This window comes from Sceloporus undulatus, chromosome 6, assembly GCF_019175285.1.
Source record: "Sceloporus undulatus isolate JIND9_A2432 ecotype Alabama chromosome 6, SceUnd_v1.1, whole genome shotgun sequence".
NCBI classification, from domain to species: Eukaryota; Metazoa; Chordata; class Lepidosauria; order Squamata; family Phrynosomatidae; genus Sceloporus; species Sceloporus undulatus.
This window is the reverse complement of record NC_056527.1, coordinates 43,336,584-43,355,848: the sequence shown is the minus strand read 5'-3', so window position 1 is coordinate 43,355,848 and position 19,265 is coordinate 43,336,584. Positions and strand designations below refer to the sequence as shown.

The window sequence follows — 19,265 nt, the reverse complement described above, 5'->3', positions numbered from 1 at the left end:
AAAATGACTTGAGGGCACATAACAACAATAGAATAGATCCACTGTTGATTTACAGTAGTTGGGATTAAGCAATAGGATGCCAGCCAGTATGTACTAAGTGGTATTGTGGAGCCAACAGTCTCAAGGTGAAAGTGCCATTACTTTTTGATTACCAAGGACTATAGCTATATCTACATTTCAAAATTACAACAGTTTGAGTGCCATGGGATTTGTAGATAGGAGAATGATTTGGAATCCTTTACCGGAGAGCACTAGCCCACTATCTCAAACTACAGTTTCCAAGGTACCCTCTCTCTACTACAGAATTAAATTGATAGTCTCCTTTTAACTTGTTGCCTTTTGAATAGCTCACTGAACAGCAAATCCGGGATTCCATAAAATGGACCCATGGTAATTAAAGTGGTATCAAACTGCTTTAATATTGTGATATCATCTGATAGTCTTTGAACTTCCCTCCAAGTTTGGCCACATTGCTGGAAGAGGTTCTTCCTGGCTAAAGCATAATGCTATACACTATTTGTGTTGTAATCCAAAATTGTCTTCTGAGATCAAGACTCACTGGATTTACAAAAGGCCTGCTCCTTGTGAAGGTGAAAACAACTAAATCATGGAAAGAGAAAGAACGAACTCCCCTTGTGGGTATTTCCTATCTTCAACATCTTACAGATTAAATCTGGGAGATGCATAGCGAACCAACATCAGAGTGCAGTTAAGATGGGGAAAATTTGTATTTCCTAAATTTCTCTGACCTGCAGAGTCATGTGTGTGTGTGTGTATGCACACATACAGATCCCCTCTTTTAATTGTCTTGCATTATATTATAATGTCAACTCAGGATAACACAAGGTACTGTGTGAGTCTGAGATAGAGTGGAATCACTATACTCATTTCTGTGCATAACATTACAATGGAGGTTTTCCACTTGTACAATTAATGTACCATTCTGACATTGTAAGTTGAGTGTTAATGCTGAATCTTGAAAGCCACAGTTTGGACAGATCATAGGATGGTGATAATGTGGTATAAGGACAAAACTAGGTTACAGAATATGACATAGAATTAATGAAGACTCTGCTTTATGCTCTATCAACCTATGAAAATGTGTTATCTGGAATACAAGCAAAATAAAAAAGAAACAGAACCCATTATGACAGGAAAAGAGATTCCACCACAACATTAGGAGGAACTTCCTGACAGTAAGGACTGTTTGACAGTGGAACAAACTTCCCCGGAGTGTAGTGGAGTCTCCTTCCTTAGAGGTTATTAAACAGAGGCTGGATGGCTATCTGTTGGGGATGCTTTGATTGAGATTTCTTGCATGGCAGGGGATTGGACTGGATGGCTCTTGCAGTCTCTTCCAACTCTATGATTCTATGATTCTACAATTGGTGCATTAAGAACCAACTAATAATAATAGAAACCTGGGGCCTTTTCACACTAGCTCTATAGCACTATGATTCTGCTGGTATTATCCAATGGATTCCTGGGATTTTCAGTTTTGGGAGGGAGCTTAGAATCCTCAGCCAAAGAGCTCTAGTGCCTCCCTGAATTACAGTTTCACAGCATGCAGCTATGGCTATTTAAAAGGAATTATAACTGCATAGTGTGAAAGTATGCCTGGGTTCAAGTTTCTTTTTAGCTTGGAGCTCAGCCTTGGGCAAGTCTCACACATCCTTTCTTCGCCATGTATCAAGGATCAGTACCATATTTGACCCCATTGGCTGCAACTTTTTGTTTTCCTGAAAAACTGTGAACAAACCAACAGCCAATGGCTCAAGAGACTGGTGCTGGCTCACAGGACACCACTTGAGTAGAATTAGCTTATAAAACCTCCCTCACATGAAGGTAGAAATGCTGTGGAGGGATAATTATGAGTGCTCCACCCTGAGATCATCTGATGATGTCCAAGATGCAAATGTTTGTTGCTGTTGTTGTGTGCCTTCATGTTTCTGACTTATGGTGACCCTAAAGTGAACCTCTCATGGGGTTTTCAGGGCAAGATTTGTTTAGAGGGGGTTTGCCTTTGCTGCCCTCTGTGGCTGAGAGAGAGTGCCTTGCCCAAGGTTTCCATGCCCAAGAGGGAGATCTAAACAATTACACCATGTTAGCTCTTACTATGCAAATGTTATCGTTTTGACAGTGCAAGCAGGGTTCACAAAATGCCCACATACACTGAAGCAATGGCATAAACCCCACTATACAATGATTAATCTGTGAGGACAGTACTAATGGCCTTTGATTTAATTTATTGAACATGACAGCTCAGCTTTTGTGTAAGACAGTGGTTCTTAACCTTTTCTATGCTTCACACCCCAAGGAAATATTTGATTCATGTTCGCACCCTCTAATAAAGGAATATCACACTGGAAGATGTGATATTTATTCTAATTTATGAACCACATACAATACTGCAGGTGGACAAATTGAACTTTTTTTATTAAAAACAAAAAAACAAAAAAGCTTTCTAGTCAGTGCATACATCTAAATTGAACACTGAAGGACACCAACCACTCCCTTGTCACACCCCCTGAAATTCCATCTCACACAGGGTATCCAGACATCCTCCTTTCTCAGGAACTGTCCTACATTTCTATTTTCTGTGCAAGAGGAATTTCAAAATGCCCTGTTTTGAGCATGGCTAAGAAGCATGCATTTATATTTATGTGAGTGCTGTTGTTTGGTAATGTCAAACATTTTTGCCTGAATGTCCTGCATTTTGGGGTGCCTTGTCCTCTTTGTGGTTATATTATAACACATGGTCACCCTGATCTTCCACCCATTTGCCAGCCTGGACTGCTGTGAGGAGAATGTGAGTTTGTAAACTCATCAGTGAATCCCTGCAGAAGACATTCTTGTAGGCCGAAGCCCTGCCATAAGTGCCAACTGGGGCTGTACACTGCAGAATGAATGCAGTTTGACACCACTTTGATTACCGTGGCTCCATGCTATGGAATCCTGGGACAAGTAGTTTTGAGAGCCATTTAGCCATCTCTGTCAAAGAGCTCTGGTGCCACAACAACAAACTACAAACCCCAGCATTCAATAAGATGGAGCCAGGGCAATTAAAACTGCAAAGTAATTCTGCAGTGTGGCAGCAGATTGGTTTCTGACTGATTACACTTTCAGATTTAAGAGAGAGAGACACTCTGGAGACAAGGGTTCAAATAAAAAATCACTGGGTGACCCTGGGCAGGTCACACTCTCTCAGCCTCAGAGGATAGCATTGGCAAACCCCTCTCTTAAGAAGCCTGCCCAGAAAACCACATGACAGGGTCGCCATAAGTTGGAAACTTAGATTACACCTCAACATTAGGAAGAACTTCCAGAAGTGTTCCACGGTGGAAGACAATGCCTCAGAGAGTGGAGTCTCCTTCTTTTAAACAGTGGCTGCATGGCCATCTCGCGGTGTGTGTGTGCTTTGATTGGGAGTTCCTGCATGACAGTATGGGGTTGGATTGGATGGCCCTTGAGCGGAGTCACACTGAGGATGAAGCAAGCTTGTTTTCTGTTGCTCCAGAAACTAGAACACAGAAAAATGGATGCAAGCTACAGGGAAAGAGATTCCACCTCAATATTAGGAGGAACTTCCTGACAGTAAGGGCTGTTTGACAGTGGAACATACTCCTTTGGAAAGTGGTGGAGTCTCCTTCTTTGGAGGCCTTTAAACAGACGCTGGATGGCCATCTGTCAGGGATGCTTTGATTGTGAGTTCCTGCATGACAGGATAGGGTTGAACTGGATGGCCCTTGGGATCTCTTCCAACTCTATGATTCTATGATTTAGGAAGTATAGTGTGTTTATATCCTTACTATGTTCTGTTCATTGGTAAACATAATAGTGATGTGGCAACGAAGGAAAATGGGAGTTCACAATGTTAATTCCTTGTCCCCTGTCACCACCCCATAATATTTTAGATGATTAGGGCATGTGGGGCATGACCTCTGAAGTTCTTATAAAACAAACATGTTCAAATGGGGTGCTTTGATTGTGGGTTCCTGCATTCCAGAATAGGGTTGGACTGGATGGCCCTTGGGGTCTCTTCCAACTCTATGATTAACTCTAAAATGAATTCAAAGATTAGTTAGTGTTAGTCTGTAGGATCAGTGTGTGGAGAGGTCTTGTAGCACCTTTGAGACTAACTGAAAGGGAAAAAAATTGGCAGCATGAGCTTTTGTAGACTTCAGTCTACTTCCTCAGATGCAGTTGAATATAATGATGATGATGATGATGATGATGATGATGATGATGATGATGATGTAGAGGGATTTTGTAACACCTTTGACTTCAGTCTACTTCCTCAGTTGGATATAATGATAATGATAATAGTAATGATAATATAGAAGGATCTTGTAGCACCTTTGAAACTTAACTGAGATAAAGAAGTTGGCAGCATGAACTTTCATAGACTTCAGTCTACTTCCTCAGATGGATATAATGATAATGATACTAATGATAATAAAGCAGGATCTTGTAGCATCTTTGAGACTTAACTGAAATAAAGAAGTTGGCAGCATGAGTTTTCATAGACTTCATCCTACTTCCTTGCATCTGAGGAAGTAGCCTGAAGTCTGGGAAAGGCCGATTTCTTCCTTCCAGCGAGTCCTAAAGGGTGCTTCAAGACTTCTAAGTATCTAAAGTCTCAAAAGGTGCTCCAAGATCTCTCGAATTAGTATCTAAAGAGAAAAAGTTTGGAAGCGGGTGCGCAAGAGAAGAGCCCCCTCTGAAGTCGGGGAAGGGATGGGAGAAGAAGAAGGAGAGACCTCTCCAAGGATTACATCTCTTCCTCCCTCTAGAGCCTCCTCTGCACCCTCCAACCTGGGCCCGGCCTCCCTGCGATGCCTGGGTCCAGCGTGGCCTGGGTCTCCAAAGAGGAGGAGGAGGAGGAGGAGGCGGGCCAGGAGGCGGGCAGGGGTTGCCCAGCTGTTCCAGTGCGGCGGCGGCGGCGGCTGCTCTGGTCCCTCCTCTTCCCAGCTGCTGCTGCTGCTGCTGCTGCTGCCTGGTCCCCCCCCCCCCCTCAGCCACCCAGAAGCCCGCCTGCTTCGCTTGCCTGGCCCTCCCCTCCGACGCTGCAGCCACTGCCTCCTCCTCTTCCCAGCCCCCCAACTGGCTGGCTGTCCATCGCCTGCTGCTGCTGCTGCCTCTGCCTCCTCCTCCTCCTGCTTCCCGCCGCCGGTGGCAGTGGCGGCCCTGTCGGTGGGGCGGGCCGGGGCTGGGCCGGGCTCTGCTCTGCTCCTCCATGCAGCCAAGACCATGACAGGCATCGCCGCCGCCTCCTTCTTCTCCAATACCTGCCGCTTCGGGGGCTGCGGGCTCCACTTTCCCACCTTGGCCGAGCTCATCGAGCACATCGAGGACAACCACATCGGTAGGCAGGCAGGCAGGGAGGGATGGGGGGCGGCAAGAGACCCCAGCCCCCTTCCTTTGGCTGGGAGGGAGGATGGCCGGCCCTGGAGGGCTCCTGGAAAAGGGGGGCTGCCAGGCTCTGGGGAGTCGCCCTCTGTAAGGTGGCCTTGGGGGGGGAGTCTCCTGGGGGAGAGGGGCGTGGGGCTGGACGGGGAGTAGCCGGCTCTGGGGCGGCCTTGAGGGCGGAGGAGGGGAGGCGGGGGCTCCCGGCGATCGCGGTCGGACTGTGGGGTGGCCTCGGGGGGAGAGGGGCGTGTGGGGCTGAAGGGAGAATCCCAGAGTGGGGCGGCCCTCGGGGGTCTCTAAGGGGGTCGCCCTCTGTAGGGTGGCCTTGAAGGGTCTAGAGGGGGAAGGGGGCTGCGGGGAGTCGCCGGCTCTGGGGCAGCCTTGAGGGGTCTGGGGGGGGCAAGGAGAGATGTGGGGCGGCCCTCAGGGGTCTTGGAGGCGAGGAGACATATGGGGTGGCCCTGAGGGGTCAAGAGAGACGTGGGGCGGCCTTGAGGGGTTTTGAGGGTCAAGGGGAGATGTGGGGCGGCCTCCAGGGCTCGTCTTGAGGGGAAAGAGGGGCGTGGGGCTGCGGGGAGTCGCCCACTCAGGGGCGGCCCTGAGGGGTCTGGGGGGCAAGGAGAGATTGTGGGGCGGCCTCCAGGGCTCTTGAGGGCTGGGGGGCTGGGGGGTCTGGAGGGGGAAGGAGAGACGTGGGGGGGTCTTGAGGAGGGGGTGGGGGTCTCCCTGTGTCGAGTGGCCTTGAAGGGGGCTGCGGTGTTGCTGCCTGGAGGAGGAGGAGGAGGAGGAGGAGGAGGGGGCGTGGGGCAGCTCCTGGGCGGCCACCACGAGGAAGAGGGAGGAGGAGGATGGCTCGGAGTCCAGCATGTCTGCTGCTGCTGCTGCTGCTGCCTCTGCTGCTGCTTCCGCCCGGGCTCTGGCTGTCAGGGCTGCGGGGAGGGAGAGGGCGAAGGCGACGTGGAGGCGGCCATTCTGCTTCCTCCTCCTCCTCTTCCTCTCGGCTGCTGCTGCTGCGTCCTGTCAGCGCTGTTGCTAGGCGTGGAGCAGAGGGGCTGGAGTGGGGTGTGCCCACTCTGGCATTTTGGGCTTCCCCCTTTGCTCTGGCCCAAGGCTTAGTTTGCAAGGGGAGGGAAGGCTTGTGTCTCCTTTGGAGGTTGGGGGGGGGGGGGCCAAAAGATTTGGGGGTGGGGGGGAAAGGGGGGGGGGGGGGGGCGGAGTCCCGGGGCAGGGAGGGGGGGGGGGGGTTAATGGTAATGGGTGGGTGGGTTTGGGGAGGGAGGAAGCTCCGGAGTAGCACCGCCTCGCCTGGTTCCCAGCTGTTGCCATTGGCAGCTGAGGTCTGGTGGGCCTCCCCGAAGGCTGGGGAAAGTGAGGCCACTCTTGGGGTGTGGCCCTCCTCCTCCTCCTCACCTGTAGGCTCTCCTTCTTTCCTTCCTTCCTCAGCCAGTCTTGCCTGGAAAGAGTGGGAGAGAGGTCAAGTAAGTACTTTCAATAACAAGTCCTAGAGGACTGTGATGGACACCCTCTCTCTGTGTCTGTCAAAATGGAGGACCTTCAAGGAAAAAAAGGAGGACGTGTCCAAAGAAAAGCTCAGAGGAATGTAAAATTCATGCTTCTTGGGCCTTGCTCAAATTGGAGGACCTTCCAGAAAAGGGAGGGCACGACCAAAGAAAAGCTGCAGAAATACTCACTGGATTGTAAAATTCATGCTTCTTGGGTCCTGCTCAAAATGGAGGACCTTCAAGAAAAATGGGAGTACGTGACCAAAGAAAAGCTCAGAGGAATGTAAAATCCATGCTTCTTGGGCCTAGCACAAAATGGAGGACGTTCAAGAAAAAAAATGAGAGGATGTGACCAAAGAAAAGTTGCAAAAACACTCATAGAAATGTAAACTGCATATTTCTTAGGTCTTGCTCAAAATGGAGGACGTTCAAGAAAAAAAGGGAGGATGTGACCAAAGAAAAGCTAGAAACAGTCATGGAAATGTAAAAAATCAGGCTTCTTAGTTTTGCACATAATGGAAGACATTCAAGAAAAAGGGGAGAACATGACCAAGGAAAAGCTGCAAAAACACTAAGGAATGTAAAATTCATGCTTCTTGGTCTTTCTCAAAATGGAAGACATTCAAGAATAAAGGGAGGATGTCTCCAAAGAAAAGCTGCAAACATTCATAGAAATGTAAAATTCATGTTTCTTGGTCCTGCTCAAAATGGAGGATCTTCAAGAAAAAGGAAGGACATACCCAAATAACAGCTGAAAATACCCAGAGAAATATCAGTTCATGCTTCTTAGTCCTGCTTGGGACATTTTGGAATTCCTCCTCAGCAGAAGATGGAAATGGAGGACAGGTCCTGGAAAAGGGCGACATCTGCTTGCCCTGCCTCTAACCTGGCTGTGCCCAGTATTAGGCATGAGAGGGAGGGGGGAAAGTGCCACTTGTTGTTGTGGGCCTTCAGGTTGTTTCTGACCTACTGCAACCCTAAGGAGACCCTATCATGGGGTTTTCTTGGCCAGATTTGTTCAGAGGGGGGTTGCCATTGCCTTCCCCTGAAGTGACTTGCCCTAGGTCCCCCAGTGGGTTTCATGGTCAAGGTGCAGGGACGTAGCCAGGATTTTGGGAAGGGTGGTCCAGACTAAGTGCCGCCATTATACTGTAATGGGGTTTGGGTGCAGCAGCACACACCATTCATTTTATCTAATGGAAGGGGGGGGTCCGGACCCCAAGGACCCCTCCCCCCTTGGCTACGTCCCTGTGAGGTGGGAATCGAACTCTGGTCTCCCGAGTCATAGTGCAGTGCTTAAACCACTGTGCTATGCTGGGTCTCTGCAGGTACCACAGTTACTGAAACATGCAGGAAGCAAGAGAGATGATGATGATGATGATGATGATGATGATGATGATGATGATGATGATGATGATGATGATAGAAAATCAGTATACTGCCACCTTCTCTCCAAGGTGTTGACTTTTGCATTTCTAAGAATGCATTGGTATCTCATATCTGCTAATAATGTTCAATAGGCCATCTTACTAGGCCAGTATGGAGTAATGGTTTGAGCATTATACTAGGACTGGGAGACCAAGGGTTTGAATCCCAGCTTGGCCATAAAAACCGACTGTGAGACCTTGAGCAAGTCACATACTCTCAGCCTCAGAGGATGGCAGTGGCAACCCCCTCTGAAGAAACGTGCAAAGAAAATCCCAGAATAGTTTCACTTTTAGGATTGCTATAAATTGGAAATGACTTCAAGGCACACAACAAGGCTATCCCACAAAAAAAGAACTGGGAAGCAAATGCCAGCAGGAAAATGAAAGAAAAGCGGAAAGCGGTTTACTTAGAGCAAGAATCATTCCTAAATATACTCATTGGGGAAAGCTTTCAATTTGGCTTGGAAGTAATAAACTACACTGGTATCCTAGAAACAGAACTCAGAAAAGTCATGTTTTGGATTACAACTCCCAGAATTCACCATTCACAATGGGTTAATGGGATCACCCAGATAGTAAGCATGTTTGGTGGGGATTCTGGGAGATATGTTCCGAAATAACACTTCCAAGCTCTGGGAAATCAACTATCAGACCAAAGCTCATTTTACTGACCCTGGGCACAGTGGACTGTATACCTGGGATGGATGTTGGCACTTCTGGATATTTCCTTTGCCCTGATGCTGTACTTAATCTATGTATGCAAGCCTGTTTTCTAAGTGATACAGCTGCTGTGAAATAGAGTTTGCAAAAATAAAAGTATAATTATCCCCCCAAAAAGCACTTGCCCTGCCTTGCGTGAATATCTAGATTTAACAGAGGTAATTCGGTAAAAAAGTAACTAAGTGGCACGTCATGCTGTTCTGTAATGGCAGAGTGGACATGCTGTTCTATTTTATGACTCTTGGGAGAGAGGCCCAAATTGAGGGGAGAGTGGACAGAAGAGGAGAATGAAGTGGAAAGGCCTTGTGTAGACTAGACATTCATCCTTGATGTCTATGGTATCCCTAGGCTTGGCGTCACATGGTGTGGTAACTCATGGTGTCACCCTCCCACAGTGACCTCCTATTGCAGACCATACAGAATCCTTAGTGATGTTTTTTGTACTAGTGTTACTCATAAATCATAATTCATAAATCTCTGGATGGCATAGTAACAGTTGTGACATAAGACAACTAGCAAAATTAAAATTAGACCTTTAAATTACAAGATCCTACACACAGAATTCAGAGGATGGCAGTGGCAAACCCCCCTGAAGAAACCTTCCCAAAAGAGCTCCATGATAGGTCGTCATAAGTCAGAAAGGACTTGAAAGCACTCAACAACAACCAACACACAGAATAAATATGTTTACAAAGAGATGGTTTCATGTGGTTAGGGTGAAAATTTGGTAAAAGGTGACATTTTAAAAGAATTTTTAAAAAAAATTAAAATATTTTAAATGAAAAAATTAATTTTAAAAAATAAATAAATGAAAATTTGAAATTTGAATTCTTTTTATAAAAAACATGGGGCTCTCCTTTCTCTTCCCACTGAGCCTTGCCCCACTCACACCATCTCTTCAGCATTTTAATGGGACACAGGCAAATGTCACAGCCTGTTTCTACCCCAAAGCAGATGTTTGAGGAGTCACACCCCCCCCCCGCTTAGGGTGTCACATGATGTGGTCCTCACTCCCTCGCAACCGCCATAGTGACGCCACTGCTTGATGTACACATTTAAATAAAAAACTCACCCTCAAACATGAAGTGAACAGGATATACACAAGCAGAATATTCTGTAAGCCAGAATGACTCATCAAGAAGTCCAATAGACTTTGAAGGATTTTCCTTAAAACAGCTAAGGAGTGCATAAGAGTAGAATTTTTAGTAATTCCCCACATTTTGAGATTTTCATCTTTTTATTTCAGAGTTGACAATATTCAGAGCTGGGGGTCAAGGGTCACCACCAGTCTTCATCCCAGCAAGGAGGCCACCATAGCCAGAAGCCATCATCTGTCCTGAAACAGCTGCTGATCATCTCCAGTGGCTTTTGTGGTGTCCATACCTGTCAGGCCAGGGCAATGAGGAGGAATAGGAGCCATGGATGCTTGCTTGCCTGTTCTTTTGCTTGGGCCCTGTGAAATGGAAGCAACAGTGGGCCCAGAGCTTCTTGCTTCCTCCTGCTGTTCCCTGCCACTACTGCATTAGGGCAAGAAGGAAACTAAGGAATGATATGATGACAGCCGCTGCTTTGGTTCCTTCTTACCTGATTGGAACAGGGCCTTAAAAGAAAAAGAAAAGAAACAAAACCCAAGGATATTGGTTGTAGCAGGGAGTAGAAGCAATAACATCATTTGCCAATACCAGTGCAAACAAAGGGATAAGCTCCAGTCTGGCAACACTCTTATGTGAAGGTGTAGATGAAAGGACCCATTTCAGGTGGCCCCATAAACACTTCTACTGCCAACAGTATGCAGATGCTACCCAACTCTGTTAAGAGCACACAAATTGAAACTTAATGGAGACAAAACAGGTGCTCCTGGTCATGTGAGAGACAGATCAAGGAATAGGATTCATCATGTGCTGGGTGGTGTTACGGTTCTCCCTGAAGACAGAGATGTGCAGCTGGGATATAATCCTGGAAGCTGAGGTCTCAGCAGTAGCTAGGAATGCATTTGCACAGTTAAGGCTTGTACACCAGCTGCACCTATTCCTAGAGATTTCTGATCTGGCTATGGTAACATATGCTTTAGTTACATCCTATGTGGATTACTGTAATACGGGATACCTGGGCTTGTCTTTGAAGACTTTGGAAACTTTAGCTGGTTGAAAAAGCTACCAACGATGGCCTCATCTGCACTGCAGAAATAATGCAGTTTGAGTCTGCTTTAACTGCCATGACTCCATCCTGTGAAACCCTGAGATTTGTAGTTTGTTGATGTACCAGAGCTCTCTGACAGAGACTGAATATTTCACAACACTACAAATCCCAGAATTCCAAAGCATTGAGCCATAGCAGTTTAAAGTGGTGTCAAACTGCATTGGCTCATGAGCATGTAACTTCCTGTTAGAACAGCTCTACTGGCTGCTGTTGTGTTCAAGACACAAAGTGCTTGTTTTGGCCTATAAAGCTGTGTATAGGTTGGGTTCAGATTATCTAATTGACTGTATTCCACCATATGAGCCTGTCTGGGTTTTGAAAGCTTTAGGGGACACCCTTCATCCCACCATCCTGACAAGTGGGAACATGAGGGAGGGTCTTCTCAGTGACTGCTCCTAGGCTCTGAAAATCTTTTCCTAGGTTGGTGTTCTTCCAGTAATAAGAAAATACTTTTTTGTTTTTACTTTTGGGGGTGCGGGACCACAAGAAACCTACTTTTGGTAATGTTTTGTATTGTCTGAAATGGTTGCTTGTTTTAATTTTATTGATAGTTTATATTTTAACTTTTGTATGTTTTTAGTGAAGTGAGCTTTTATCTGCATTTGTTTTAAATTTTGTAAGCCACCTGGAGTCCCATGACTGGGTAAAGTGTGGGATATAAATAAGCTTAGTTATGCTACTAGTAGTTGTGGTAGTTGTAGTGACAGTGTTAGGCCTGCTTTATCCAGGCTGTACCAGAGCCTTCTCTGTCCCGATGACCACAACATGTTTTGGACCTCAGCTCTGATCAGTCCCAGCTAGAGTGGTCAGGAACTGTAGTTCAAAACATCTCAATTTTTTGGTTTGTGACTGCTGTTCTGTAGTATAGAATCATTGAACCATAGAGCTGGAAGAGACCTCAAGGGCCATCCAGTCCAGCCCCTGCCATGCAGGAATACATAATCAAAGCACCCTTGAGATTTGGCCATCCAATCTCTGTTTAAAAACATCCAAAGAAGGAGACTCCATGACTCTCCAAGGGTGTGTGCTCCACTGTCAAACAGCTCATACTGTCAGAAAGCTCCTCCTCCTAATGTGTAGGTGGAATCTTTTCCTGTAGCTTCCATTGTTCTGTGTCCTAGTCTCTGGAGCAGCATAAAACAAGCTTGCTCCATCCTCAGCATGACACCCCTTCAAATACTTAAACAGGGCTATCATATCACCTCTTAACCTTCTGTTCTCCAGGCTAAACATACCCAGCTCCCTAAGCCTCTCCTCATAGGACATGGTTCCCAGACCTTTCACTATATTGGTTGCCTTTTTCTGGACACACTTCGGCTTCTCAACATGCTTTTTGAATTGCGGTGCCTACAATTGGACACAGTATTCCAGGTGAGGCCTGACCAAAGTGGAATGGAATGGTACTTTTATTATAGACATTATACTTCTATTGATGCAGCCTAGCATCGTATTGACTTTTTTAGCTGCTGCATCACACTGCTGATGAACAGGAATCAGCAGTGTGATGCAGCAGCTAAAAAAGTCAATACAGTGCTAGGCTGCATCAATAGAAGTATAGTGTCTAGATCAAAGATCAGATTCCAACTTCTGGTCTACTAAGATTCCTAGATCCCTTTCACATATACTGTTGTCAAGCCAGGTGTCCCTCTTTCTATATCTATGCATTTCATTTTTTCTCCCAAGTGTATGTAGTACCTTTCATGTCTCTGTGTTAAAATTCATTTTGTTTGTTTTGGCCAAATTTTCTAATCTCTTCAGGTCATTTTGAATTTTGATCCTGTCCTCTGGGGTATTAGCTACTCCGCTTAATTTGGTGTCATCTGCAAATTTGATAAGTATGTCCTATATTCCTTCATTCAGGTCATTGATAAAGATGTTGAATAGCACTGGGCCCAGGACAGAACCCTGTGGTACCCGACTTTGCTCCAGGATGAAGAGGAGCCATTGTTGAGCACCATTTGGGTTCAGCCAGTCAACCAATTACAAATTCACCTAACAGTTGCATTATCTAGCCTCCTTTCACTAGCTTGTTTGCAGAAATATCATGGGGGACCTTGTCGAAGGCCGTACTGAAATCAAGATATGCTACATCCACAGCATTCCCTTAATCTATCAAGATGTTAATTTTATCAAAAAAGAAGATAAGATTAGACTGGCATGACTTATTGTTGAGAAACCCATGTTTACTTTTTGTGATTATGGCATTACTTTCCAAATGCTTACAGACTCTGTTTAATGAGCTGCTCTAGAATCTTTCCTGGTACTGATGTCAGGCTAACAGGCCAGTAGTTGTTTGGGTTCTTTCCCCTCCTTTTTGAAGATGGGGGTCAACATTTACTCATCTCTAGTCCACTGGGACTGTTCCTGTTTTCTAGGGATTCTCAAAGATTATTGCCAGTGGCTCTGAGATTACTTCTACCTTTGGATGTAGCTCATCTGGTCCTACAGACTTGAATTCATTTAGATTAATCAGGTATTCCTGTACTACCTCTTCACTTATTCTGTGCTGTATTTCCCCTGTAATTTACATGGAGTATATAACTCTCTTGTTAAAACAGCTTCACTGGCTACTGGCCCATTTTTGGGCACAATTCAAAGTACTGGTCATGACCTATAAAGCACTATATGGCTTGGATCCAGACAATCTGAAAGTCTGTTTCTCCTAATACAAACATGCCAGAGCTCTTAATCTTCAAAGGAACATTTTTTTCTCAGTCCCACCACCATTACAGGCTGGCTTGGTGAGGACACAAGAAAGACCCTTTTCATGGGAGACTAGGTTGGCCCTCTTCCTTTCCTTTCCCCATCAGGCAAAGACATTTCTGTCTAAGCAGGCTTTTAACGTATAAGTAGGGGGGCTTTTGGGGAGCCATTGTGGCATAGTGTTCTGAGCATCAGACTATGGAAACCAGGGTTCGATTCCTCACTTGGTCATGAAATCCACTGGGTGACCGTGGGCAAGTCACACTCTCTCAGCCTCAGGGGAAGACAGTGACAAACCTCTGAACAAGTCTTGCCCAGTATATAATAATAATAATAATAATAATAATAATAATAATAATATACCGCCTCTCCCTTCCAGTAAAACAGATATACAGACAATATTAAAATTTTCCTAATCCACTTAACCCTCCTTCCTTCTGCTAAAATTGCACATAAACATCAAGATACAATACAATATCCCCAATACAGTGTATTTAGTTACAAATTTTGTAACTAAGGATCGACACAGGTTGAATTATTCCAAGAGACCATCAGGAGAGGTGGTGAGAGAGTGAATGGATCAATTTGGTTAATTCAGCTGGAGATTAGTCTGGAAAGGCCCAACAGAAGAGATCCGTCTTTGTCGCCTTTTTAAACGCCTCCAAAGATGTAACTTGGCAGATCTCTTCAAGCAGATCATTCCATATTTTAGGAGTGGCAGCTGAAAAGGTCCTTTGGGAAGTCACCACCAGCCTGGTTTTCTTTGGCTGGAGTAGGTTCCTCCCAGAGGACCTGAGTGCGTGGGAAGGATTGTATGGGAGGAGATGTTTCCTCAAGCAGCTTTATTTTGGCCTGTCTGTTCAGGCCCTAAGTCAAGCAGATACTGATGGTTCTTCTCTTCCTTCACGGCCTGAGCAGTGGCAGTTGGGATGGATGGATGACCTTTCATCTGCGTCTGGGCCTAGAAATGATTGACCTGTGCCTGCTTCTTCTTTTTTCTCCCATCAAGGTCAACTAAACTCTTAATATAATGATGATGATAATAATAATAATCCCCATGATAGGTTCACCTTAGGGTCACCATAAGTCAGAAAAAACTTAAAGGCACACAACAACAAGAAAGGGAGAGGGGCTTTTTATTGGAGGTGTTTTATTTATCTTTTAAAATTTTGGCTGTTTTTAAAATTATTTTGTTTTTTATGGGGTGATTTTGTTTTTAAATTTTATGGGATTTTAAATTAAAATTATCTGTGAGCCGTCTTGGGTCCCTTTCTGGAAGAAAGGCAGCACAGAAATGAAATGAAATAAACAAACAAACAAACAAATAACTGTTTCTAGAAGGTTCCTTGGGTCTCACTCTGGGAGAAAGGCAGCAAATAAAATAAATAAGTTGGTTGGGCAGTGGTGGCCCTGCAGATGTTTTTGGGACTGCAGCTCTTATAATCTCTCACAATTGAATTTGCTTGCTAGAGGTGATAGAAGCTGTAGTGGGCCAGAAACCACTGGAGGGCAATAGTTATCACACCCTGATACAAATGATTAACCTATATGAAGTTGAAGGCTTTCATGGCCAGCATCCATGGTTTTTTTGTGGGTTTTTCGGGCTATGTGGCCATGTTCTGGGGGGAAAAAATTTCTTCCTGATGTTTCGCCAGCATCTGTGGCTGGCATCTTCAGAGAATGCTTTGCCTGGAAAAAGTTGGGTGTATATATACTGTGTGAGCCTGGGAATGCAGGAGTGATTTGCATGTGTATTGTTTTGTGCTGATGGCCAGCCTCAGGCTGGGAGGCTAATGCGAAAGAGGATTAATTCGGAGTCAGAGCTTTCCCAGCAGATAATGATTACCAATTAGCAGACATTAATCCTCTTTTGCATTAGCCTCCCAGCCTGAGGCTGACCATCAACACAAATCAATACACATGCAAATCACTCCTGCATTCCCAGGCTCACACAGTATATATACACCCAACTTTTTCCAGGCAAAGCATTCTCTGAAGATGCCAGCCACATATGCTGGCCAAACATCAGGAAGAAAAAAAAATTCTAGAACGTGGCCACATAGCCCAAAAAAACCACAAAAAAATGATTAGCCTATAGCTTAAAGTGAATAAAGTTTTATTAATTTTAATGCAGTGACTTGGAAAGTGTGGTCTTTATTGGCCAGAATGACCAAGGATCAGCTGAGTTGCCCCAGGTCAGTTGAAATTGTGTTGATTCTAAACCACTGCCTAGGGTTTGGATCTGGCATAATTCAGTTCCTCCCTTGTTTTGCCCACATTGCATCTTTTCTGGCATCTGATCTCAGCCAGCAGAGCATTTGAACAGGCCTACAAGGGCTATGTCAGAATAAGGCCAGTTCAACCAGGCTCTGCCTATTTCTAAGGGCTACAGCCAGCATGGATTGGAGCAAGGATTGTACTGTCCATGTGCAGCATAAGGGCAGCATAAGCATAGACAATAATATTGTATATGAGCTTAATGCATTGTATTGTGGATCTGTTTGCCTGTTATATAGTGTGAGGATTTAATTTTTATTACAATAAAACATTTATTCGTGCATGTCCAGCAAGCTGAATCAGAGCTATTCATGGAGTGGTCAGGACAGGGAACACCTAGGCTGAATCCGCACTGTAGAAATAACGCAGTTTGACACCACTTTAACTGCCATGGCTCCATGCTGTGGAATCCTGGGATTTATAGTTTGTTGTGGCACCAGGATTCTCTGACAGAGGCTAAATATCTCACAAAACTACAAACCCCATAATTCCATAGTATGGAACCATAGTAGCTAAAGGAGTATCAAACGACATTAATTCTGCAGTTAAGTTTGAACAGACCTCAGCCATTCCTTTTTTGAAAAAAAAAAAAAATAGGCCAGCCAATATTACAGTGGATCCTTGTTATACGCTGGGGTTTGGTTCCAAGATCCCCCGTGTATAACAAAATCCGTGTATGCTCAAGTCCCATTAAGTATAATGACATAGCAAAATGGTGTCCCTAATAAAAAATGGAACATCAAGGTAAATTTATACTTTTTTGGAACATTTTCAAACCGTGTATGCTTAAATCCGTGTATAAAAAATCTGTGTATAAGAAGGGCCGACTGTACAAGATATCAGAGTAGTATACCAAACTTGTGTGTGTGTGTGTATTTCCCAGCAGAGAAGGCAGGAACATCCTATATATTGGGTTACTCTTCCTATTTGTTCTTAATAGGTAGGAGAAAGGAAGACCTTCCAGTAACCATTTGATACAGAGATTGAGATTGACATCCAAAAGTCAATCCTTATTTCCTGCCTATTCTCCCAGTAGAATTCATGAGCTGCTTGATTCTTCATCAAGTGCATTTGTGGACCATTCTTGGCCTTTTCTTTTCTTTATCTTTCTCTCTTGCTCCCTCCTTCTCTCTTTTCCAAGGGGGAAAAAAGAAGAAGCTCCTTTGCCTTTTTGGTTTCTTGACCTAAGTCAAGAATTAAATGGCTTGTTGACTTATGGCAACCCAATGGGTTTTCTTATTGCTGTTGTTGGTTGCCCTCGAGTCGACCTTGACTCATGGCCACCCTGTGTATGAGACATCTCCAAGCCTCCTTATCCTCCACTGTTCCACTTAGATCTTGTAGATTCAGACCCATGACCTCCCTGGTTGTGTCTATCCATCTGGTGTGCAGTCTTCCTCTCTTTGTACTGCTTTCTACCTTTCCTAGCATTATTGTCTTTTACAGTGAGTCATGCCTTCTCATGATGTGGCCAAAGTACGACTGCCCCAGTTTAATCATCTTGGCTTGCAGGGATTGTTCAGGCTTGATCCATTTGTTTTTCTTTTTGGCTGTATTCTCAGCATTCTTCTCCAACACCACATCTCAACTGTGTTGGTTTTCTTTTTATCCACTCTTAAGCAAGGAATACTCAGAGGTGGTCTTGCCAGTACTCTCCTTACAGTGCCTGGTATTCATTGGCTGTCTCTCACCGAAGTACTGACCAGGGCCATGTTTAGCTTCTCAGACAGGAACAGGTGCCTTTTATTTGACCCAAAATGATTATTTTATAAAGTGCAATATAAGCTAAACAGAAATATCCAGCAAACAAGTTGTACCCTTGCAGTACCCCTCATGCACCATCAACTTGAACAGAGCCACCTTGCCTCCTACATCCAACCTGCAGAGCTGGTGCAAGTTATCATGGTAAGAGATTAAACAGGAATGAACAAAGTTGTACTCCTCTGTGCTGACAGTATCCCAGCAGGGGACCAAAAATGACCCTTAAACCAATTTGAAATGTCTCCAAGCTTAGAGCTGAGCCATCACCGTATTTTCTAAAACCTAGGCCTAAAGAAAGAAAAATGACCTACTGAGCAATAGTTAAAAGAATTTTGCAGGTCCAAAAGGATTTTTTTTAGGAATAGTGTACAACCACTTCTTTTAAATGTAGGTGGGACAATCCATGTCATAGAAATGCTTTCCAATACATCCTGGGCTCCTCAGATGCAGTCTTCTTTCTCTCCACAGTCCCTGCCAGTTATAGATTTGCAAGATAGGCCAAAATCAATCAAAGATAGAGACCTTTCTCCTCCAGTCATGGTAGAATTCATCAGATCACCTTAGCTAAGGTTCACACTGTACGGAAAGGAATTTAAACTTTCCCTATCATTGTGCCACAGTGTCTATAACTAATTTTATTTCCATGGATGTACAGAATACTTCATAGCCTCTTATTTTCTGTCTCAAATGGCACAGTGACTTGACAATTTATTATTTTCATATTCAGATGGTGGTGGAAAGACACCCCTTCAGATATTTAAATATGACACCCCTTCAGATATTTAAACAGGGCTATCATATCACCTCTTAAACTTCGGTTCTCTAGGCTAAGCATACCCAGCTCCCTAAGACTGGGTAACCATAAGGCATGGTTTCTGGACCTTTCACTATATTGGCAGTTCCTACTGGAAACACCAGCCCTCCTCCTGTCTTTGGCTTTTGGTTCCTTGTGGGGGTTGTGCTTTGTGTTTTCATTTTCTTCACTGTAATATTTTCCACATCTTTGTCAGAACCTGGAGGGCAGTTGGCATGGAGTCAGCAGCCAGGACATTGGCTTGAATGCCCGCTTAGAGCTCATCACGAGGGGTCCCCTTATGGGACTGGGGGAGGTGTCAGTGCAAATAAGATGGCTAGTTGAGAGCAGGAGCATTCTGGCACACTCCTTTGTGTGGACAGGGAGTCATACAGGGGGGCACTACCTCCTGGAGTGAACCCTTCCTGCCTCACTTCCATTTCTGGCTCTTGGGCCATTTGGTTTCACTAACCA

At 44.9% G+C, this 19,265-nt stretch overlaps 1 protein-coding gene across 1 annotated transcript in view; it reads left to right on the top strand.

The window, feature by feature from the left end:
* The first annotated feature begins 5,043 nt into the window (after positions 1 to 5,043).
* The window catches only part of JAZF1 (JAZF zinc finger 1), a 178,423-nt gene continuing 164,201 nt past the window's right edge, over positions 5,044 to 19,265 (top strand). The window contains exon 1 of the mRNA XM_042471183.1: positions 5,044 to 5,365. Coding sequence (XP_042327117.1) covers positions 5,251 to 5,365 — 115 coding nt within the window. The 5' untranslated portion in view covers positions 5,044 to 5,250. The remainder of the gene's footprint in view (positions 5,366 to 19,265) is intronic.